Source organism: Trachemys scripta, chromosome 1 (genome assembly GCF_013100865.1).
Source record: "Trachemys scripta elegans isolate TJP31775 chromosome 1, CAS_Tse_1.0, whole genome shotgun sequence".
NCBI lineage: Eukaryota > Metazoa > Chordata > Testudines > Emydidae > Trachemys > Trachemys scripta.
In genome coordinates this window covers 319,103,920-319,128,944 of record NC_048298.1, presented here as the reverse complement: position 1 = coordinate 319,128,944, position 25,025 = coordinate 319,103,920, and the positions used below count along the sequence as shown (strand labels likewise).

General features: G+C 43.4%; 1 protein-coding gene across 1 annotated transcript in view; it reads left to right on the top strand.

Annotated features, from left to right (window-relative positions):
* The window catches only part of PANX1 (pannexin 1), a 45,029-nt gene that overhangs the window by 10,140 nt on the left and 9,864 nt on the right, over positions 1-25,025 (top strand). Inside the window, exon 2 of the mRNA XM_034758946.1 lies at positions 10,173-10,312. Coding sequence (XP_034614837.1) covers positions 10,173-10,312 — 140 coding nt within the window. The remainder of the gene's footprint in view (positions 1-10,172; positions 10,313-25,025) is intronic.

Sequence of the window (25,025 nt, the reverse complement as noted above, 5' to 3'; positions counted from 1 at the left end):
TTAATGGCAAAACTCACATCTACTTCAGTGGAAAAATGATTTGGCCCCAAGCACACAAACATATATAAAATACATCCCTCAGTGTGAAAATAATCTGAATATATAATAATTGAAATTATAAAACTACACGGACAAAGCAAACATTAGCTTGATCACCAACATTCTATGCCCAGGTGATATTATTGATCCTTGGAATTCTACGAATCCAAAGGAAACACTTGGCTTTTGATTCTCTGAATGGAAGAATTCTGGTTTTAAATGAACCATTTTATAATACAAGGTTCTCTGATGTGGTGATACTGCATGGTATCATAACCTGTTGGTGTGTTAATATTGAACAGTTGTCACAGCTACCTCCCCGAGTCTTATTGCTTAAGTAACTGAAGTTACTTAATTGAATGAACTGAACTATTTTAATATTGAATTTCTCTGAAGGAACATAATTCTGTGAGTGCTCATGCAGGAAAACTAGTACTGGATTCAAACGTTTCCTTGTGCGACTATTCTTGGATTGTTTAAAAATTCAATGCTGCCAAAATGGGAGACGATGGTAAGATCCTATTTCAGCTCTGAAGAAGAGTAATAGAATATTTAAAATAGAAAGGATTAGCTAGCTATGAAAGCAATGCGAGCAATGAGTCAGAACATGAAAATAGCTGTACAGGAGGGTACAGGATATGCTTTTCAGAGGAGTCGGAGTGTTATGCAGTTATAGGAATTGCCCTCCATGCTGGTTGCCCTCAGAAATTCCATATCCTCAAAGCAGAAGACTCCTAGTGTGAAGGTGGCCACTTGAGCTCATGCTGAATGGTGCCTTCAGTTAATCAGCCTTGAACAGTGCTTTGGTCAGTGAGTTTTACATGGAATGCAGGGGAGAGAATGGTATGACAACACCTCATCCCTGGGCTGTTGCAGCTTGTTTGAGTAGTCAACTTGCCAAGTGAAGACTCAGATGCATCCTATTCAAACTTTGCTGGGTGGACAGTGGAAAATGGCCTCCAGTCTACGCTTCACTCAAGGCTGGCCTGCAGCAATGTGAGTGGGAAGGAGAAAGGGTGCGCTGCTAAGGGATAAGCTTAACCTTTGCCCACCTTTTGCTGCTCTGGGTCTCAGTAGCGCTCAGTAGTTGGCCTCTGTGCTGATATAGAAAAGCCACTTCAGTAGTAACATCTGAAGATGGCGGGGAAAGGAAAGGAAAGGCAGACACACACAAATGAGTTTAAAGCCCAGCTGCTGATCCCCTGATGCCCTCATGGAAAGAAAGCATTTCCCATGAGATTATCTCTGTGAGCAGAATGTTTAAAATACAGTAATTAACCACGGCTTACTGTGGGAGTTGGTAAGTGGAAAGAATATAAGCAAAATAAGCAAGAAGCTAGAGAGAGGAGGAAAAATTTCTACCTCATTACCTCAGTACTTGGGAGCTGAGTCTTTAAAGTTTCAGCCAATGGTTGTACGTGGCTCATATAGTACTGGTCACAATTAATATTCTGATCTTTGTAATATAAAAGAAATATGTATAATAAGAAATACCTTAGAAACCTTTTCTAGACACCCAGAAAGAAGCAATGAAGAGGTAGACAAAATAATGCAAATAACCCAGATACGATCTTGCTGTAGACTTGGGTTAAACCCTGATTGTGTTTGGTTGGTAGCCATGGTAGGAGCAAATATACTTACCTACGGGCAAATCCACCCACACACTCAGCTATCAAAACCAACAGAGTACAACACAGTAAATTCCCTTCTCTTCTGTTTACATTCTTGTACTATGCCCATCACTATGAGGAGTGCTAAATTGTGCTGCTCTTATAGGGCCAGATTGTTCCTTGCCCCTATGGCTGTACAAGGATTTGGGGGGTGTGGGTGAATGTGAATGAAGCCTTGTCCCACATAGTACCCTTCACAGAGGCCAGACACCAGTCACTGTGCTCAGGGTGTCATGCTCTCCACGAGGCAAGCTGATGGCAGAGCTGATCCTCCATGTGGTGAGGGAATGGCACATTGTGTACCCTGCAAGAAGGTATCGCAGTGGCTGCTATGACCCATGATTCTCTGGTGTCCCTGGAGGCACTGTGCCAGAATAAATACCTTCAGGTTCTCTTGATAGGGCAGTGCACCTTTTCACCCTTTCTATTATGGAGCTATGCCTTTAAGCATAATCTAGCCCAAAGTGTGTAAATATGCCCCAGTTTTGTTTTTTTTTTTTATCCAAGTTACTCACGCTTCTAAACAAAGATTGGACTCAGGCCCTAAAGAAGGGGAAAAAGCTATTCTAGGACCAACCTATTAGACATGCACTAAGAAACAATTCGGTCTCTGGACTGGGTTAGGCTGTTTTTCCTACAGTTACACACATCTGTTGTCCTAGCACACAAGGAGGCCATTAATGAAGCCACAACTTTGTCTTGTTAAAATCGATCTTGTGATTTCTGAGAAGGCCAGAGTCTATAATTAAATTTGACATCAGTGGGCTAATGTGCATGTACTACTGCAGTTGCCTACTGTGAATGCTGAAAAAGCACAGTAAACACTACTGCTGAATCTGACTTTCACAATACGTGTTAATGGATGTGGTTGGCATATCTTACAGGCAGTACAGTGGGGCCAGTATAGTCTGAAAAAGAATGCCCTAGACTTTTACACTGTGAGGAAACAAAGAAGAATTACTGACTGGCCTGTGTCTTTCTTTAGAAATATGAACAGCAACCTGATGATTTATCTGTCTAGAGAAACATTTTAGACTGGAGCTGTTGTAACAGTTGATATTCCAATCATTTCAAGATTTTCTTTTTACTTATCTGAACTATAAAGTCAAAGATTTGCAGTGAAATGCAGTCTTCACCTACCATGGAGGACTGGCCAGAGGCCAGGTTTTTCATAGGATTAACAGGAGGAATTTTTAACTTTTCCCAGTTTTAGCCATTAAATAACACTTCTTGCTTATGTTAAAAGTTGATAAATGCTTAGTTTTAATGATTGTACTGAATTTTGATATTTGTAAAACAGTAGCACCTAATAAATATCATCGTCCAGGCAGATCCCAAAGAGACATAGGCTCCTTGTAGATTGAGTACCGAGCTGATCTCAAGCTAGATCTTTAAGACAGTTTTTTAGCTCAGTGTTCAGTCTGTGTCCGTCATCATCAGCAATCTTCTCACAGTGCTAATGCTTTTAGCAGTCACATGTTGATTGGCCGAGTAGCATAGTCCTTGAAAAACGTGCTTCATAATTCATTGGTCTTCCATTTGAGTAATATGTCCATACCAAGAAAGCACCTATGAAGAGAATAGCACAGCTGCATAGTTCATAAATATGAAGCTGTGCTCTTCTCTCTATATGTGGTAGTATTCAATACATATCAAAACTCACTCTCAGTAGAATGTCCTGTGTTGAGCAGTAAAACAGTTGTTGTTTTTAAAAGATCTACTTAGTCTTTAAATCCAAATTCTATCTGTGGATACACATCTGCAGCTCCCACTCACCTTGGGTGAACTCTTGGCCCCATTACATTTAGTAGGGCTGGGATTTCACACTTTACATGGAACCTTACCTGTGCTTCTGAAGGCAGAATTTTAAACACTTAGGTCTGGTCTACACTGTGTGTGTGGGGGTGATCGACTTATGATACGCAACTTCAGCTACGAGAATAGAGTAGCTGAAGTCGATGTATCTTAGGTCGACTTACCTCGCGTCCTCACGGCACAGGGTTGACAGCTGCCGCGCCCCCGTCGACTCCGCTTCCGCCTCTCGCCGCAGTGGAGTAGAGGAGTCGACGGCAGAGCGATCGGGGATCGATTTATTGTGTCTACACTAGACGCGAAAAATCGATCCCTGATAGATCCATCACTACCCGCCGATCCGGGGGGTAATGTAGACGTACCCTTAATGGATGGGAATGCCATTAATTTGGAAAATGCTCATCTTTTTCCATCACAAAGTAATCCCCCTCCATAACAGTGTGTGTCTAAAATGAGATACACGTGGAGAATAAGGTGTAAGCAACAATCCATTTATCACCCAACCCCTCTCCCACATTTGCATCTCTACACTGGCTCCCCTTTGCATGGCACATCACATTAAAGATTCTTGTCCTTGCCTTTATGGCTCTGCACTGCTCTTGCCTCATAGAAAGTCCTGTCTCTACTCTGCCATCAAAACCAGCTTGAATGCCCTATTTGTTTCCTGTTCCCACACCGGTTTACATGTCTTTTTCCATGCTTCCCTTGTACATTGAATGACCTTTCTTCAAGCTACCGACCTCTTCCCATAAGAAGTGGTCCATAGTAAGAGGAACTCCCTGCCCCGAAACTGCCCACTCATCAGGGTTTCTCAGTGCATCCTGTCTGACTTGTATTGTAATATCTTTGGTGCAGGGGATGTCTTTATATTGTGTTTTGTACAGTGCCTAGTACTATACCAGCATTTTTCAAAAGTAATTATTATAGTGGTTAATTCTTGCTGGATGTTTTCAGAATCAAATATCTTGGTAGCTGCAGTTTGCACTGCATTTGCTTAACACACTGTTGGCACTATAAAGGTAATAATAATAATTTGCATAGATTTAGATGAAAATATTATCTTTTATCTCAGTAATAGCTGCCTGTCTGAAAGTGTTTAAAAGGAAAGCAATTTGATTACAGTAGCACCTCAGAGTTAAGAACACCAGAGTTACAAACTGACTGGTCAACCACACACCTCATTTGGAACCGGTATACAGTCGGGAAACAGCGGAGACCAAAAAAAAAAAAAAAGGGCAGCAAATACAGTACAACTAAAAAAAAAAAGGGAAAGTTTAAAAATAAAAAAAGATTTGACCAGGTAAGGAAACTGTTTCTGTGCTTATTTCATTTAAATTTAGCTGGTAGTAAAATTTCAAAGCTGTAGTAAATCAATGTTCAGTTGTAACCTTTTGAAAGAACAACTGTAACATTTTGTTCAGAATCAGAGGGATAGCCGTGTTAGTCTGAATCTGTAAAAAGCAACAGAGGGTCCTGTGGCACCTTTAAAACTAACAGAAGTATTGGAGCATAAACTTTCGTGGGTGAATGCCCACGAAATTCACGTGGGTGAATCACTTGCGTCTGATGAAGTGGGCATTCACCCACGAAAGCTTATGCTCCAATACTTCTGTTAGTTTTAAAGGTGCCACAGGACCCTCTAATGATTTTTTTCAGAGTTACCAACATTTCAGAGTTACGAAAAGCCTCCATTCCCAAGGTGTTCATAACTCTGAGGTTCTATTGTACTTACTCCGAGGGACTCAATCTTGCGAGGTGCAGAACTAGAACTAGAAGAAATATTTTAGCATGTGATAAATATCAGCTTTCAAAAGTGCTCATAACTTGAAATACTGGTCTATTTAGACAGTCAAATGCACAAATTCTTGAAAATCTAAGCCTCTGTGTCCAAATTTTTCCATGTATAAAATGAGAATAATAATATTTATCTCACAGGAATTAACTAATGTTTGGAAATACACACTGTTTACTTTTGTCCTGAAGAATCAAAGATCATTTTTACCGACTGTATATAGGAGTCACTCTCCCATCCCTGAAATGCAGCCTTCTCTTGCAGCAGAATAGAACCACCAGCAAAATTGAATACCAGTTGAATCACTCAGATGACTTCTTACAGTAGCTTGGATTTTCTTTGGGACTCTGGGAGGGGAATAGGGATTTGTGCTTGCAGATTCCTTTCCAGTTTTAGGGCTATGATTTGTGAAATCTGACTAAATCCCACTCCCCTTTGAAATCAGTGGCAAAATTCACATTAACATCAAGGAGAATGGTAGCAGATCCAAACTTATGGTTTGTATTATAGCAGTGCCTAGAAACTAGGGATGTAAATACTGTTTAAAAAGTTAACCGTTTAAATGATTCAAAAATATTTCATTTAAACAGTTAACCGATTAAGTGGCTGGGGCCACTCCGGACGGGGCTGGCACAGCTGGGGCTGGGGCTGCTCCCGCTGGGGTCGGCATGGCTGGGGCCTCTCCAGCTGGGCGGCGCTGTTCTGGCCGGGTGGCGTGGTGGGCCTGCTATGGCCGGGCGGTGCGGCAGGGGTCAGCTGGCCTGCTGGCTGGTGCGAAACCACTGGGGCCAGCTGGCCGGCCCAGGGGTTAACCTTTAAGGTGGGTAAACCAGTAAGACTAATGCTTACCAGTTAACGGGTTAACATTTTACTTCCATACTAGAAACTCCAATCAAGGACGGGTCCTGTTGTGGTAAGCACTGTATGCCCACATAGTCAGACGGACCCATCCGTATGTAAGTAGAGGCACAGTGAGGTAAAGTGGCTTGCCCAAAGTCAGACAGTAGATTGGTGGCAAAGCTGGTAATAGAGGCCAGGGGAAGAGATCCTCACCCCTGCTCCAGGCTCTTTAACTGGGTAAAAAGGCTGGAGCAGCATATAGGCACCCTAAAAGCCTTAGTTCCAGCGGTGAGAGGATTGCCCTAGTGCAGTTACTGAAGCAGACTGCTGTAAGGCTGCTTTCTGAAGAGGATCCCTTTACAAGGTCTGGTGTAGGGAGTGGGCGGAGGATGGGAGGGGCATGTTGGGACTGGGGCCTCAGCATTGCGTAAATTTCAGGCAGCACTGCAGCCCTGAGACTCAGACTTTTATTATGTACCATAAGGTAGATTTGTACTATGTACTTAAGTAGCATGCCTTTAGGTAATTTCCTGCATCCATGAATGTACTGATAATTTCAGTATGATTATGAAGATAATTTTGATCACATTCGTGCTCTCACATTCTAGTCTGTATTTAGCTGTAATGGATAGCATGCTGCAGCTGTCTTATTCAGTCTTTCTTGAGCATACCCTTGTAAATGAAGTGGCTTTTTCATTGCCTTTTGCTTTGCTGTTGAGGAAACTGCTGTTGTATAATAAAAATTAATTAAGTTTTCTCTCTACCTTCTCTGTGTTAAAAGTCGTGCAAATGTAATTTTGTTGATGTCAGTACATAACTTTTCTTCTTATTTAGGTAAAGTGTGCTGTGATTGCAGCTTAGTATAATAAACATGATTGTTTTGCAGTGACCTCATCCTCCCCCTGCTCCTTTGTTTGTTGTATCTACCTGCAGTCCCTCATCATGTGCCAACATTGTTAATTTTGGGGGACACTGACTTTCTTAAAAAAGTATGTGTGTGTGCAGCACTTACCTCAACAGGGCCTTGATCATTTATTGAGGTTTTTAGGTGCTACCCCAATATAAATAATAAAAATAATGTATTAATGGTTTTAACTTGCCTCCTCAAGATGCCTTTACATTAAAAATGTTTTTGCCTGTATTGATTTAATAGGTGTTAATCTTTTGCAAAAAGTGAATTGAAAACACTGAAAATAAGCATACAGTAGAATGTTGCTAATCTGCCCATTTCATGGCCAAAAATGCAATCTCAGCTGAAATGATGACTCATATCAATAAGAATCCATAACTTTTACAAAAAATGCTACAGTATGCTTATGTGTCAATTAAGTCCTAGTCCTACAAGGTCCTGAGTGCCCTCAACTTCCACTGATGTCTCTGTCTTTATACTTCTCTGTGACAGTACCTGGTGCACTGTTGGAGCTAAATAAATACAAAGGGCCTTCATTATACCATTGAGATCAGTGGAATTACACTGGCATAAAATTGGTGTAACAGTGTGGAGAATTTGCATTAACATGTTATGAAGTATTATCAATCACTAAAATTAAACCACAAATAAATGGGAAAATTACATTTTCTGATCCATATATTTTTTTTCTTTGTTTTCTTATTATGGCCTGATTCTGCAAAATGTTGAACTCCCTTAACTCTCCTTGATTGTAGTGGAAATCGATATAGCCAGTATCTCATAGGAGGCACACAGCACTTTCCCTTACTCACTAATTCACAAAAACATAGTAATTTGCAATGGGTCTCCCATTCGTTAATTCAAATTAATGAGGTTCTATTGCATCTGAATTACGTTCAATTACTCTCACTGATGACACTGGCATTACTAAGGCAAACATGGCTCAGCACTCTTCTAGTTATTCCGCTCTTGAATGTTTGAAAGGGTCATATTCTGCTGTTATTTCACACACAGAACCCCCCCATTGACAGCAGCTGGAGTCTTGCTAAATAATGAGGGCAGAACATAAAGCTCATTTGTTCTGTTGGATACCCAGACGATGAAGGGCACACAAATTGCCGCACTGGCCTGCACTGTAGTTCTGGGCCCTCCACAGATAGCGGGGGAAATGCCTGTAAAGTACTAGCCACCCTGGAGTTTTGGTAGAGCATAACTGTTAAGGGTTGTACCAACTCTGTTAAATCCATTTAAGCTTTCTGTAAATCTGATAAATAAGTGACTGTTTTCCTGAGGGAGCCTTGTGACTGGTCAGAGCATGTTGTCATGTCACTGCAGTCTTATAAATAATGAGAACAGTGACTCACAATTAAGCTTTTTGTTCATATTGTGCTTGGAGCCCCTAACTATCTTTGGTTCACAAGGTGGCATAGTTATAATTTTAATGAATTTAGTTCTTGTTATAAAAGGGGCTCTTGTTCTTTTATAAGAACTACACTGGCATGTGGATACAAAGTCCAGGAAGTAATCTTGCAAATATTTTGTTGATTTCTTTAAGGCAATGCAGGGGCAGCATCAGCACTATTTTGGGAGGGTTGGGTAATATCCCAACAGAAATAATGGCAGTGATTCCTTTTTTAAAATAGTCTATGCAGCTTTCAAAGATTAACATATTCTGCCTCATTTTTACAAGTCAGTCAACTTAATTTAAAAAAAGTTTCTCCTTAAAAAGTGTATAAATGAGCAAGCCAAAATAAGAAAAATATATAAAAGTATAAATGTGGAACAAACAGGAGGGCCACTTGGCAAAACCTGCCATGAATTCATAGTTCCTGTACAGTGCACCTGTTTTCCCATCCAGCTCATTTCTTGTGGTGATGTTCCCTTCAACAGAGCTGTGGAATGCTGCTGTGTGCAGGAGGCTATGAAAGGCTCAGTCCTGCAGAAGCCATCCTCCCAGACTTACGAGAAATCATTCTCCAATTTGTATAATTTTAGATGATTTAGCCAGAGTTATCTTAGAATCTGGGGAGGCCCAATACTACTATTTTCTAATAGGGCACAGGAAATTGCTTATTTTTGCACAATTTTCCAAAAAGGAAAAATAAACAAGTGTCCTCATCCTGTTCTGGCTTTATATTAAGGGTGTCAGCAATGTGGCTCACCAAATAATCCCATTCTTACTAGGTGCAACCCGCTGTGGGAAAGTTTAGTAGGTCAGTAGACTGGACCAAGTCTGAATTTGGCCCTATGACTCTGGGTTTGGCTACATACATGCGCTAGCTCTGATTGGGCTAATGACTAAAATTAGAAGTCTAGCTACTGTGGCACCGGTAGCGGGAGAGTCTGTGCGAGCCTGTCCAAGATCCTAGGCACATACTCAGGTGGCTAGCCCGAACTTCTGCTGCCCGTGCCTCCATAGCTTAACTTCTAACTTTAGATATTAACTCAATCAGAGCGAGCCTGTGTGTGTATGCCTGAGCTAGGAATCACTCCTCCTTAGTCCTTGCAGACTGCACCTGCTACTTCCCATTCAGCTGGATATGTTGTAACCTGCAGTGGAGCTTGGATTTCATTGATGCTCAAATTGAGGGCTAGTCTACACGACCATGCTACATCGGTGCAGCTGTTCCATTGTAGCACGTCTGGGGAAGACATGCTATGCCGACACGAGAGCACTCTCCCATCCGCATAATTATTCCACCTAAGCAAGAGGCGGATGCTACGTCGGCAGAAGAGCATCTCCCACTGATATAGCACCAGTGTGGACAGCGGATCGGTTGATGTAACTTGCGTCGCTCAGAGCGGTGGCTTTTTCGAACATTGACCTAAGCGGTCGTGTAGACGAGCCCTGAATGAGGTGGCATCTTGAGTACAGCACAGAGGCTCATGGTTAGGCTGGTGGAGAAGGGTAGAGTACCATTCTGAAAAGTCCAGAGGACCAATATTGTTATCCCAGAAGGTGAAATGGGAACGGTTAGTTTAAACAGTTAATTTGAGAAGCCTGATTTATTTTTTCTTACATAATGGATTTAATATTGAAAAAACTGAAATGTTAATTAACTGTTCCTTTTAAATTTTGACTTTTGATACATTTTGCTTTGCTTTTTAGGTACCCAGATAAGCTGTTTTTCTCCCAGCTCATTCTCCTGGCGCCAGGCTGCGTATGTGGACTCCTACTGCTGGGCAGCTGTGCAGCAAAAGCAGTTATTGCAGAGCGATTCAGGACACATTCCACTGTGGCTTCATAAAGTATGTACAGATATATTTTCTTCTTGAAAACTGGGTCCAATGCAGAAGCCTGTAGTTCCCATTCCCTTCTCCCCATCCCCAACTTCTTCTCTTGTTGACTCAAAACCATTTATTATAGCACTTGTCAATTTATTTTTAGAGAGTATATTTACTTTCACTGGTATCCAAATATGGCATTGGTAAAAAAAAGTATTTGCTTTAAAAAAAACCTCCTGGCTTTCCATACCCAGTAAATGTTGCCAATTATCTAATTTACAAATAAAGGCAACATTAAAGTGTTATCCTCTGAAACACATCTAAGTAAACAGACTCCACGTATTTCTCCCCAGTGTAAATTCTGATTCATGTCTGCTGATTTTAATGACACCTTTTTGCTCCTATTAGCACTGCACAGTCTACAAAGCTATAAGAAAGTGAGTTGGATTCTGTTTCATCTCATGGACATTAACTAAGGGACAGATTTTGCCACCTTTACTCAAGTAGCATAGTAAATAGAATAGTATCTTACTCTACCAGTAATCCCACTGACTTCAGTAGGACTCTTCCTGGAGACCTGCTGAAGGCCATGGGACCATTTAGCATGAGTAAGGGTGTCGCAATCTGATCCTAAGGCCTTGGCTACACTTGCAGATGTACAGCGCTGTGAGTTAAACCTGACTTCATGCAGCTGAGTAGGGAAAGCGCTGCAGTCTGTCCACACTGACAGCTGCCCAGCGCACTGTCGTGGCCACATTTGCGGCAATTGCAGTGCTATTGGGAGCGGTGCATTATGGGCAGCTATCCCACAGAGCAGCTTTTCCCATTCTGGCGCTGTGGGTTGTGGGAAGGGGCCGTGGGTGCGGGGTATTCTGGGTCCTGTCCCAACGCTCCGTGATGCATCACTTCGCATCCCAGAAATCCCTTTGTTTCCATTCACCTTTGGCGCCATCTTTCAACGGTTTCTGTGCAGCACGATCTGTGTGCGGGAAATGGAGCCCGAACTGCTGAGGCGTATGCTGACTTATCTCGCCAGCACGTCACGTTTGGTTGTCGAACTATTCCTTAAGATCCAAAGTGACAGTGAGGGTGAGGAGTCCGACGATCCTATCGAGCCGCGTAACGCGTACGACACGAGATTGCTTGTGGCATTCACAGACATGCTCAGCACCGTGGAATGCCGCTTTTGGGCTCAGGAAACAAGCACCGAGTGGTGGGATCACATCGTCATGGAAGTCTGTGATGACGAGCAGTGGCTGCAGAACTTTCAGATGAGAAAAGCCACTTTCCTGGGACTGTGTGAGGAGCTTGCCCCCACCCTGTGGCGCAAGGACACGAGATTGAGAGCTGCCCTGCCAGTGGAGTAGTGGGTGGCTATTGCAATCTGGAAGCTGGCAACTCCAGACAGCTACCGGTCGGTCGCAAACCAGTTTGGAGTGGGAAAGTCGACCATTGGAATCGTGTTGATGCAGGTTTGCAAGGCCATTAATCGCATCCTACTCAGAAGAAACGTGACTCTGGGTAACATGCAGGAAATAGTGGATGGCTTTGCACAAATGGGGTTCCCTAACTATCCCTAACTGTGGAGGGGTGATAGATGGGACACACATTCCTATTCTGGAACCACCCCACCTAGGATCCGAGTACGTTAATTGGAAGGGGTATTTCTCTATGGTTCTCCAGGCGCTTGTGGATCACCGTGGGTGTTTCATTGACATTAACACAGGCTGGCCCGGAAAGATGCATGACGCACGCATCTTTCAGAACACTTGGCTGTTCAGGAAGATGCAGGCCGGGACTTTTTTCCCAGAGCGGAAGATCACAGTAGGGGAAATTGAAATGCCCGTTGTGATCCTTGGGGATCCCGCTTACCCGTTAATGCCGTGGCTCATGAAACCCTACACAGGGAGCCTTGACAGCAGCAAGGAACGGTTCAACTACAGGCTGAGCTGGTGCCTTTGCCCGTTTAAAGGGCTGCTGGTGATCTCTGTATGGGAAGCTGGACTTGGCGGAAAACAGCATCCCCACAGTTATATCCGCATGCTATGCCCTCCATAATATTTGTGAAGGGAAGGGTGAAAGCTTCACTCAGGCATGGACTTCCGAGGTTCAACACTTGGAGGCTGAATTTGCACAGCCAGAGAGCAGGGCTATTACAGGGGCCCAGCGCGGGGCTGCAAGGATTAGGGATGCCTTGAGGGAGCAATTTGAGGCTGAAAACCAGCAGTGATATCACGCCCTGCACGGGAGTGAAGTGCAGTAATTCCAATCTTTAGGAATCAGTGTCTGCTAAGCAGACAAGCAGACTTGCAGTGCCTTTTTATTTCCTGAACTAAGGAGTCTTTTACTTTATGCAATAATAAAGAATGTTTTCAAAGCCAAATAATCCATTTATTGAAAAGAATGAAAAAAATTATTGAAAAGAAACAAGGGGTTGGAGTGGGGAACAGTACAATCACAGATTCGCGGATCCTGTCTGGTGTGCTGTGCAGTGAGTGCTGCATTTCAGGACAGCTATACTGCATGGTGATGGGGGTTGAGTGCAGAGGGTAAGGGTCGTGGTTTTCAGGGCTGGGTGTGAAGATACTGGTGTTGGAGGCAGCGGGTGGTGTGAAGAACACGGAAGTTGGAGAAAGTGGGTTGGAGGTGACAGTGGGGCACAACGGAAAGAGTTTTGGGACAAGGGCTGTAGGGGGGGGGGTGGCGTTTGCGGTACTGCTCCTCTTTCTGCATGGCTACGAGCTCCTGGATAGCGTCTGCTTGGCGCTCCAGGATGCTTATGAGCCGATACGTGCTTTGCTGCCGGTGCGCTGCGTTTTCCTGGCAGATCCTGCTTACTCTCTCCCTCCAGTTCGGTGCTTTCTCATTCTCTTTAATAGATTGCCGCATCACTTCTTGCAGCATGTCATCTTTGCTTTTTTCGCAGTCTCTTCCTGAGTCTTTGCAGTCTCTGAGCAGGCAATAAGAGGGACGGCTGAGGTCTCAAGGTTGATGCAGCTGTATAGGCAAAATGCAACATTTAACAGAGGCAGCATTGTTTATACCAGACAGAGTAATGATTCCCCCCGCACTTAAGGAGTAGAAAACACACAGGGTCTACACAATAGCATAATTTTCCCATCCGAAACAGAGAACACATATCCCACGGGAGCCTCAAAATGGTGAGTAAGGGGGACTGATTGTTTCAGGGCTGCACTGTCCTCTGGGTCTCTGTGCCTTGGGGAGAGCCAACAGCTTCAGGGGGCACCTACACTGAACACTGTCCCAACATTTTCCACAGGAGTTCGTCCTGGACGATATCTTGCTGCTGAGGGTGACCTGGGAAGCAAGGGAGGGTCTTCTACTGCAATGCGGCTTCTGCCCTGGCCCATATGCAGCTTGCCTGTGTGCAGCAATGGTCCCCTTGCGGCACAGTGGCGCGGACATGTTAGCCTGGCTGGGACAAGGACCACGGTGGCTCTCCCGATAAACCTGTGCAAGCGCATTGCACACGTTCTGGATGAGACATTCGAGGAGATTACCGAGGCCGATTACCGCGATGTGAACAGATAGAACAGGCATTGTGGGATACTGCTGAATAATTCTGGAGGCCATTCATAGCACATTGGGCGGCCACACTGGCGCCACAGCGCTGCAGTGGCAGCGCTGCACTCGCTATTCCTCTCGGAGAGGTGGAGTACATGCAGCGCTGCAACCACGGAGATACAGCGCTGCAAATGCCTTGTCAGTGTGTACGGGGAGTGAGTTACAGCACTGGGGAAGCCTTTACAGCGCTGTAACTCACAAGTGTAGCCAAGGCCTAAGATCCAATTGCAGAGCTAATAGCATTAGTCTGTATTTATTTTGTTTTCCTTTAAGTTGGCGAACTTTTGTTCTTTGCTTTCTCTTTATTTAGTTTTATTCCGAACAATTGGGCAATGATATTCTCTGGCATGTAGCAGCAGACCCTTTAATGCTACCCATGGTGAACACCTGAAGTCATTCACAGTTTTTAATTTTTGCCCAAAGGGCTTAGTCGTTTTGGCAATAGGTGCTATCCCAAAGGTGGATATATGGCCTTATTACCATGCTCTCTCTAGTGGTTTATGTAGCACTACTCATGATTTTTTGTGATGTTTACTTTAAATTAGGGCAGTCAAGTGATTTAAAAAAAATTAATCGCGACTAATCGCACTGTTAAACAATAATCAAATACCATTTATTTAAATATTTTTGGATGTTTTCTACATTTTCAAAATATATTGATTTCAGTAACAACACAGGATACAAAGTATACACTGCTCACTTTATATTTATTTTTTATTACAAATATTTGCACTGTAAAAAACAAAAGAAATAGTATTTTTCCAGTTCACCTAATACAAGTACTGTAGTGCAATCTCTTTATCATGAAAGTTGAACTTACAAATGTAGAATTATGCACCAAAAAAACTGCATTCAAAAATAAAACAATGTAAAATTTTAGAGTCTAAAAGTCCACTCAGTCCTGTTTGTTCAGCCAATCGCTCAGACAAACAAGATTGTTTACATTTGCAGGAGATAATGCTGCCCGCTTCTTGTTTACAATGTAACCTGAAAGTGAGAACAGGCGTTCTCATAGCACTGCTGTAGCCGACGTCACAAGATATTTATGTGCCAGATAGGGTGACCAGACAGCAACTGTGAAAAATCGGGACAGGAGGTGGGGGGTTATAGGAGCCTGTATAAGAAAAAGACCCAAAAATCGGGACTGTCCCTATAAAATTGGGACATCTGGTCAGCCTAGTGCCAGATGAACTAAAGATTCATATGTCCATGCTGATGATGGGTTCTGCTCAATAACAATCCAAAGCAGCTTTCTTTTTTAGTGGTTTGGGTTCTGTAGTTTCCACATCAGGGTGTTGCTTTTTTTAAGATTTCTGAGAGCATGCTCCACACCTCATGCCACTCAGATTTTGGAAGGCACTTCAGATTCTTAAACCTTGGGTTAAGCGCTGTAGCTATCTTTAGAAATCTCACATTGGTACCTTCTTTGTATTTTGTGACATCTGCAGTAAAAGTGTTCTTAAAATGAACAACATGTGCTGAGTCATTATCCAAGACTGCTATAACATGAAATATATGGCAGAATGTGGGTAAAACAGAGCAGGGGACATACAGTTCTCCCCCAAGGAGTTCAATCACAAATTTAATTAATGCATTTTTTTTTACGGGTGTCATCAACCATGGAAGCATGTCCTCTGGAATGCTGGCCGAAGCATGAAGGGGCATACGAATGTTTAGTGTATTTGGTACGTAAATACCTTGCAATGCCAGCTACAAAAGTGCCATGCAAATGTCTGTTCTCATTTTCTGGTGACCTTATAAATAAGAAGAGGGCAGCATTATCTCCTGTAAATGTAAACAGACTTGTTTGTCTTAGCGAATGGCTGAACAAGAAGTAGGACTAAGTGGATTTGTAGGCTCTGAAGTTTTACATTGTTTTGGTTTTGAGTGCTGCTATGTAACAAAAAAATTCTATATTTGTAAGTTGCACTTTCACAACAAAGAGATTACCCTACAATACTTGTGTGAGGTGAATTGAAAAATACTGTTTCTTTTGTTTATTTTTACATTGCAAATATTTAGAATCAAAAATAATATACACTTTGATTTCAATTACAACACAGAATACCATGTATATGAAAATGTAGAAAAACATCCTAAATATTTAATACATTTCAATTGTTATTCTATTAACAGTGCGATTAGAACTGTGATTAATCGCGATTAATTTTTTAAATCACGATTAATTTTTTTTTAGTTAATCGCATGAGTTATCTGTGATTAGTCGACAGCCCTACTTTAAATATATCGCTCTGGGCAGTCTGTGCAAGCTTCCTAAACATCAGATACTCTAAACATTAGAAAATGTGGCCAAATCAGGGTGCCTAACTTTAGGCTCCTATATCCATATTTAGGCCCCTAAATTGGCCTGATTTTCAAGGATGCTGAACACTTGCAGCTCTCATTAACTGAGAGTGCTCAGCAGGTCTGCAAAGCCAGCCACTTCTCATTAGGGGGGTTAAATGCAGATTTTGAAGCCCAACTCTAGGCACCCAAATTTTGATCCATCTTTGTTAACTGGGAAAAGAGTTACGCTACCCCCAATGACTCTTAAATGAGCTCATTTATACTTGACAGAACTCCTGAAGCGTTGCCGGGAAGTCGGTATTAATGGATGCCATTCTATTTCTGTCTCATTAGTCTTCATGCTTAGTGAGGTCCCAGGAAAGGAGCCACATCATAATTGTCAACAGCAGCCTCCAGTTCCCTTTGGGGTGTCTCTAGGTGTTTTGATTCCCATTTGTTGTTGCCAGGGATAGCTGCCGCTTGCTGCACCTGTTACTTTGCTTGTTCTATTGATTGTACTTTCGCATCAGAAAAGGGATTCAGCTGTCTCCCGAAACAGACTGTGCCATGAGGTAGTAAAAGCTCATCGTCCTGCACCCTTTGTGGAGATAAGATGATCAAGCACACTGTCTTTGTGTTAGCACAATGACATTAACAAGAGACGGGAACCTTGTTTATTTCATATAAGGGAAGATTAACCAAACTCATCCCGAGTGCAAGGTAACTGAAGTCAGTAGAGAGACATCAGAGATAAATTTGGGTCCAAAGTTTTTAAAATAGTGTTCAAGTTTGTATTTGTGGGTTTGTAGTGACACATTTGTTTGCAGAGCACCGCAAGTGCTGTTTAGTATTGTGACTCGCCTTCCACTGTCATGTAATGGCATGCAGGAGAGCTCCAGTTAAATTAGCACTACAGTGTGTTGTTTAGGTTAAAGGCATGGGGATGGGGGAGAAAATGCATTTCACTTTGAAATGAATACTCCTCCTTGCTGCTGCTTGTTTTCTGATTTATGTCAAAGTAACACCATCAAAGTTTTGAGAACTAAGGGTATGTCTACACTATGAAATTAGGTCGATTTTATAGAAGTCGATTTTTAGAGGTCGATTTTATAGAAGTCGATTTTAAGAAATCAATTTTATACAGTCGATGGCGTATGTCCACACTAAGCGCATTAAGTCGGCGGAATGTGTCCTCACTACAGTGGCTAGCATAGACTTATGGAGCGGTGCACTGTGGGTAGCTATCCCACAGTTCCCGCAGTCTCCACCGCCCATTGGAATTCTGGGTTAAACTCCCAAAGCCTGATGGGGCAAAAACATTGTCGTGGGTGGTTTTGGGTACATGTCATGAGTCGCCCCTCCCTCCGTGAAAGCAACGGCAGACAATCGTTTTGCGCCTTTTTTTCTTGGGTTACCCATGCAGACGCCATACCACGGCAAGCATGGAGCCCGCTCAGCTCACCGTCACCACTGCTGTTGTGGGCAAGTCTACTGCGGGGCTGCTGTGATCCAAGTAGCCAGTGCAATCATTGACATTCCGTTATCAAGGGTAGTGACTCTGGGAAATGTGCGGGCCTTTTTAGATTTTAGGTGCATCATATTCCTGTCCTTTGTCGTTGGTAAAGAAGTCTTGCAGTTGTACATTCTGGGCTGGTCGGCACTGTAACACCCCATAGCACTTCTGTGGTTGACACATGTAACAGCTCCAGGGCTCCTTTTGCCTTGGCCGAGGACCTACCAGGACCTCAAAGCATTCAACACAGAAGTACCTGCAGCATCTGGCATTGCTACACAGCAGCAGCTCCTTGCCTTCGCAGCAGACGGTGCAGTAGGACTGCTAACCGTCCTCATCCACCGCTTCCGCTGCAACTCTGCTCTCCTGCTCGGGGGAATCCGTTCATGAAGCTTGGACAGTAGTAAGGAGCAGTTCAACTATAGGCTGAGCAAGTATAGAATGGTGGTAGAATGTGCTTTCGAAAATTAAAGGCTCGCTGGCACTGTTGGTCAGACCTCAGCGCAATCTGAAGAAGTGAGGTTCTTACCCATGAAAGCTTATGCTCCCAATACTTCTGTTAGTCTTAAAGGTGCCACAGGACCCTCTGTTACTTTTTACAGATTCAGACTAACACGGCTACCCCTCTGATACTTAACATTCCCATTGATATCTTTTTTGATGAGATTTCAAGGTTGGTTGATAAAGGTAATAGCGTGGATGTAACAGACTGACTTCTGTAAGGCATTCGACTTGGTACCATAAGACATTTTGATAAAACAACTAAAATGATAGAAAATTAACATGGTGCACGTTAAATGGATAAAAAACTGGCAAACTGACAGGTCTCAGTCTCTTTGGGCCAAATTTTCAGAAATAAGCACTTTCATAGATTATAAGGCCAGAAGGAGCCAACTAACCCTACCCCACTCCTCCTACGTCCCTGCCCAAACTGGCTGCTCAGAGACCAGACCCTGTGGATCTGTGACACACACACACACGCTCTCTCTCTCTCGAATAAATATTTTCCATGTCCAAGTCTTAGGTTAGCATTTTTTAAAAAATTTGACTTCCAGTTAGGTAGGTAAATAAATGGTGGTGTTTTTAAAAGAGCTCAACCTATTAGCTCTCATGAAAATCTGGCCCCAGTGCGGGTACAGAACACTTGAAAAATATGGCCCTGAGCTCTGCTGAAAATCTGGTTTAAAGTTTTCTTTTTAATTAATATTAATTAATACCTGGTGTCAGATCTGGTGGCTTACATGTAATAGTGGTCAGTAGGGTAAGAAAGTAACACATTTCTTTTGTGGCTGTAATAGATTATCAGATATATTTTGTGACTTAATTTTATATCTTCTCAGGTAAGTACAGAACACAAGAAAATGCTTTTGTAAATAATGTGTCAGTGATATCAGTGAGGGGGAGAGAGGCTTTAAAATACCGATGTCACTGTGTATCATGTTACTAGAGCTATCGTTAACATATAAAATGATGTCTCCTACATTACACAGTGTGGTGGCAGATAGGAGCTGCAGAAGATTACCAGAGCAAATTTTGCATCTTTGATTACTCTGCTGTGAGTCTTACTCACAAAATACAGGCAGATAGTGCTGCAAAACTAATCCCTTTTATACTGTATTATTATTGAAGTCATGTTTTAATATTTCAGTTGATCATTCTGGTTTAATAATGTTAATCAAAGGATGTTCTTGCCTTGGCTGTGGAAGCTATACTTAGTTTCCAGTTCTGCCACTCTGACTTTCACTGAGTAGGACCTTACTTCATGAATGGGGCCAGTGATTTCAGTGTTTCTTTAATAACTGACATACGTTCTTACAGTAAAAACTCTTGGGAAGGAGAACAAGGACTCAGAAAATTCACCTTTGGGAATTACTGGCAGCTGCCTTGTTCAGAAGTGTGAGGGATTTGTAGTTTCCCAGAGGGATCAAAGGGAGTGTTCTCCAAACATTGCAGAGCTCAAGGATCCACCAAGAAAACTAGTTCCAGCCACATGGAGCCAGGTGCATCTGTTTTACTTTATCCACCTTGTTTCCTTGGATTCTGCTCGTCTCCTGGAAAAGGGGCTACTTTAGAAGCTAGCCACCTGTACCCTTATCCGAGGGAATAGTTAGCACAGAGTGACAGTTAATGTTGCTTCTAGCATCCTTAACTGCCACTGGCTTGTCAGGCAGAAATATTGCTTGGCTTGGATGTGAACATGCTATGTATATGGAATGTTTGCTCCCAGTTCCACCCATCATATCCCAAGATGCCCATCCCAGACACCCAGAGTAACAATCACATAGCATTTGCACTGAGCAGCTGCCAAAGACCCAGAGAAAGGGAAGCACACTCCTTAGGGTTTCTCTATGCTTGAAATGCTACAGCGGCACAGCTTCCGCTGTGCCATTGTAGTGCTTCAGTGTAGACACTTCATACACTGATGGAAGGAGTTTTCCCATTTGCATGGGTAATCCACTTCCCTGAGAGGTGGTAGCTTGCTGGACAGAAGAATTCTTCCATTGCCTAGTGCTGTCTACACTGGAGTTAGGTTGGTTTAACTACACCACTCAGGACTGTGGATTTTTCACACACCCGAGTGACATAGTTAAGCCAACTTAATTTTCTAGTGTAGACCAAGCTCTTGGCTCCCCTACTCTCCTCCTGTTTCAGTCCTTTGAGCTCTTCTTCTTGTACTTTTCTTTTTCCTTTCCTTTCCTGTCATAGTGACTCATGTTTATTCAGAGTTGAGGATAATCTAGGCTGGGTGTGTCTAATAATTCATCATTGTTTTCTCCTGGGCTTGACAATGGATGGGTATTTGAAATTGATTTTTTGTAAACAACTGGCTTGTGAGGTACCCCTCCCTGCCATGAGGTGTACTTGAAGTTGTAGTACAGGTTATGAACAGTTTTCTGCATACATAAATTTATAACCACAGTCCGAGATAGACACGGTATGACACATACATATCTCATAATGACCATCCAGTTCAGAACATTAGAAGTTTTCATAAAAGACCTTTCTCATTATGGCACGATAATACAATATGCAGTCAATTGGTTCAACTGCTCATTTTTGGGGTTTGAACCTTCTGTTCTTCTATTGGGGTGTCTGGGCCCTGATCGTTCCAATCGCATATTGACACATGTAGATAAGCTTTAACTGGTGATGTTCAGAATCTGAACGTTTCCTACAAATGGCTTCTGTTATCTCAGTCCTAATCACTAAGGAAGGGTGTGACATTCCCCTCTGGTGTTATCTGGACCGATCTGCTAGGTCACTCCAACCCTGCTCTGCTGTGAGAACCTCCACTCCTGGGCTGTTCACGCACAGCCTCTGGCATGTAAGCTTTTCCCAGCTACTTGCAGCCAAATGACACTAGCCAATATCTCCAGTCCAGGACACAACCCTAGGAACCTCCATCTTGCAGTGTCCAGTTATGCCCACTGGATGCTGCAGGCTTATACGAGTCATCAATTTAACAAAGAAATTGATATGTACCAGCCTTGTTATCCCAAGGGGAGTCTCTGTCATGCTTCAAACCAAATGCACTGCTCCAGATAGAATAAACAAACATTTGTTAACTATAAAGATAGATTTTAAGTGATTATAAGTCAAAGCATAAAAAGTCAGAGTGGTTACCAAAGAAAATAAAATATAAGCACACAGTCTAAACTCTTAATCCTATTAGACTGGGCAGCAGCTAGATTAAGCAGTTTTTCTCACTCCACTGGATACTGCAGTCCTTAATATACAAGTTTGTCCCAGGTTTAAGGAACAATCTCCTGTGTTGGAGTCTTGTCTTCTTCTCGGGGTCTTGGTTGCTTGCAGCATAGGTGGTGGCAGGAGAAGGGCCCAGTATGTGTCCACTCTGTCTGTTTTATACCCTCAGTCCATGTGCTTGGGGAGCACAAGTCCAGGCATGTCTGGGGGGCATTGCTGAGTCTCTCCAAGTAAGGTTGAGCAATTCCCCTGGTGTGGCCTCATGCAGGTGAGTCATTGCTTTGTAGCTCCCTTGCTGGACAATGTTTTAGTGACTGCCATACAATACAATTCTCATAACTTCATATGCATTAATGATACACATATATGGATAGAGAAATGACTTTCAGCAGATCATAACCTTTCCCCTGATACCTTACAAGGCATGCTTTATATGTAAGATCACAATTATATGAAAATGAGGAATATGGGAGTTACAGTATGCTCCCCCAAGGTATAGAATGTCACAAAGGGCCTTTTGCATGTACAGTAAACTACAGATTATCCAAATTGCATGGGCGGATAGACTTTATTTGGGTAATCAGGAATGTGGATAATTGAGACGGCAAGTGCCCTTCAGCCATTCAGCAGCAGGTTGGCCTTCCCTATAGACGAGGGCTTGTCGTCTTCTCAGTCCTGGCCAGGGCTGGGGGCTCTCTGCTCTGCTCCATCAGGATCGCAACCTCCCCTTTGTGCCTGCAGGGTGTCACCTGCACTGCCACAGGAGCTGTTCAGCAGCAAGGTGGCCTCCCCTATGGCCAGGGATTTGTCTTCTTCTTCCTCCTCCTTGCAGTCCTGGGAGTCTCTGCTCTATTACCTGAATCTCCGCATTATCCGAATCCCCTCCTTTTCGACATACATGCCTTCTGCAGCATATATCTCATGCTGGAGGACAAGGAAGGGATTTGGATAATGTGGAGGTTCGGATAATAGGGTTTTGGATAAACAGGAGTATACTAGATTCATATTTACTAGTTCACATCCAGCATTATAAACTTCACAAAATGCTGTTAAAAGAGGCCCTACTAGTAATTTTAGAACTAAAGCACTCTGGGGCAAAACTGAATTTCATGTCAGGGATAGTAAAACTCTTCAATTTATTTGATCATATAGGTCTTTAGCACCAACAAGAAACATGGCTAATGTAATGCAAACTATCCCCAAGACATCTCTCCACTCCTTGATGTAATGCTGCCACCTTGTAAATTGTGAGGCATTGAAATACATTTTTTTGAAAGGCAAATTGCATGGTTTGATCCATACACCAAGCACCAGTTGTTTATCCATGTTCAACTGTCATGAATTTTGTGGGGGGGGAGGGGGGACGACTTATTTTGCCCACTGCTATTTTTAAAAGATTGGTATGGCAGTGTAAATAAGTATCAGAGGGGTAGCCGTGTTAGTCTGGATCTGTAAAAAGCAACAGAGGGTCCTGTGGCACCTTTAAGACTAACAGAAGTACTGGGAGCAAAAGCTTTCATGGGTAAGAACCTCAGTTCTTCAGATGCAAGTAATGGAAATTTCCAGAGGCAGGTATAAATCAGTATGGAGATAATGAGGTTAGTTCAATCAGGGAGGGTGAGGTGCTCTGCTAGCAGTTGAGGTGTGAATACCAAGGGAGGAGAAACTGCTTCTGTAGTTGGATAGTCTTTGTTTAATCCTGATCTGATAGTGTCAAATTTGCAAATGAACTGGAGCTCAGCAGTTTCTCTTTGGAGTCTGGTCCTGAAGTTTTTTTTGCTGTAAGATGGCTACCTTTACATCTGCTAATGTGTAGCCAGGGAGGTTGAAGTGTTTTCCTACAGGTTTTTGTATATTGCCATTCCTGATATCTGACTTGTGTTCATTTATCCTCTTGCGTAGTGACTGTCCATTTTGGCCAATGTTCATAGCAGAAGGGCATTGCTGGCACATGATGGCATATATAACATTGGTGGACGTGCAGGTGAATGAGCCGGTGATGTTGTAGCTGATCTGGTTAGGTCCTGTGAAGGTGTTGCTGGTGTAGATATGTGGGCAGAGTTGGCATCGAGGTTTGTTGCATGGGTTGGTTCCTGAGTTAGAGTTGTTATGGTGCGGTGCGTGGTTGCTGGTGAGAATATGCTTAAGGTTGGCGGGTTGTCTGTGGGCGAGGACTGGCCTGCCTCCCAAGGTCTGTGAAAGTGAGGGATCATTGTCTAGGATGGGTTGTAGATCACTGATGATGCGTTGGAGAGTTTTAAGCTGAGGACTGTAGGTGATGGCCAGGGGAGTTCTGTTGGTTTCTTTTTTGGGCCTGTCTTGTAGCAGGAGGCTTCTGGGTACACGTCTGGCTCTGTTGATTTGTTTCTTTATTTCCTTGTGTGGGTATCGTAGTTTTGAGAATGCTTGGTGAAGATCTTGTAGGTGTTGGTCTCTGTCTGAGGGGTTGGAGCAGATGTGGTTGTACCTCAGCGCTTGGCTGTAGACGATGGATCGTGTGGTGTGTCCGGGGTGGAAGCTGGAGGCATGAAGGTAGGCATAGCAGTTGGTGGGTTTTCGGTATAGGGTGGTGTTAACGTGGCCATCGCTTATTTGTACTGTGGTGTCTAGGAAGTGGACCTCCCGTGTAGATTGGTCCAGGCTGAGGTTGATGGTGGGGTGGAAGCTGTTGAAATCATGGTGGAATTCTTCCAGGGTCTCCTTGCCATGGGTCCAGATGATGAAGATGTCATCAATGTAGCGTAGGTAGAGAAGGGGCGTGAGCGGACGAGAGCTGAGGAAGCGTTGTTCCAGGTCAGCCATAAAAATGTTGGCATATTGTGGGGCCATGCGGGTGCCCATAGCGGTGCCACTGGTCTGGAGATATATATTGTCACCAAATTTGAAATAATTGTGCGTGAGGATAAAATCACAGAGCTCAGCAACAAGTTGTGCTGTGTCATCATCAGGGATACTGTTCCTGACAGCTTGTATGCCATCTGTGTGTGGGATGTTTGTGTAGAGAGCCTCTACATCCATGGTGGCTAGGATGGTGTTTTCTGGGAGGTCACTAATGCATTGTAGTTTTCTCAGGAAATCAGTGGTGTCACGGAGATAGCTGGGAGTGCTGGTGGTGTAGGGTCTGAGGCTAGGTCTACACTACCCGCCTGAATCGGCAGATAGAAATCGATCTCTCGGGGATCGAATTATCGCCTCTCGTCGGGACGTGACAATCGATCCCCGAATCGACGTTCTTACTCCACCAGCGGAGGTGGGAGTAAGCACCGTCGACGGGAAGCCACGGAGGTCGATTTTGCCGCCGTCCTCACAGCAGGGTAAGTTGGCTCCGATAGGTCGAATTCAGCTATGCTATTAGCGTAGCTGAATTTGCGTATCTTAAATCGACACACCTTCCCCACCCCCACCCCTGTAGTGAAGACCTGCCCTGAGTAGGGAGTCCACATATCCAGACAGTCCTTCAGTGAGAGTGCCAATGCCCGAGATGATGGGGCGTCCAGGATTTCCAGGTTTGTGGATCTTGGGTAGTAGATAGAATAACCCCGGTCGGGGCTCTAAGGGTATGTTGATTTGTTCCTGTGTTAGTGTAGGGAGTGTCCTGAGTAGATGGTGCAGTTTCTTAGTGTATTCCTCAGTGGGATCTGAGGAAAG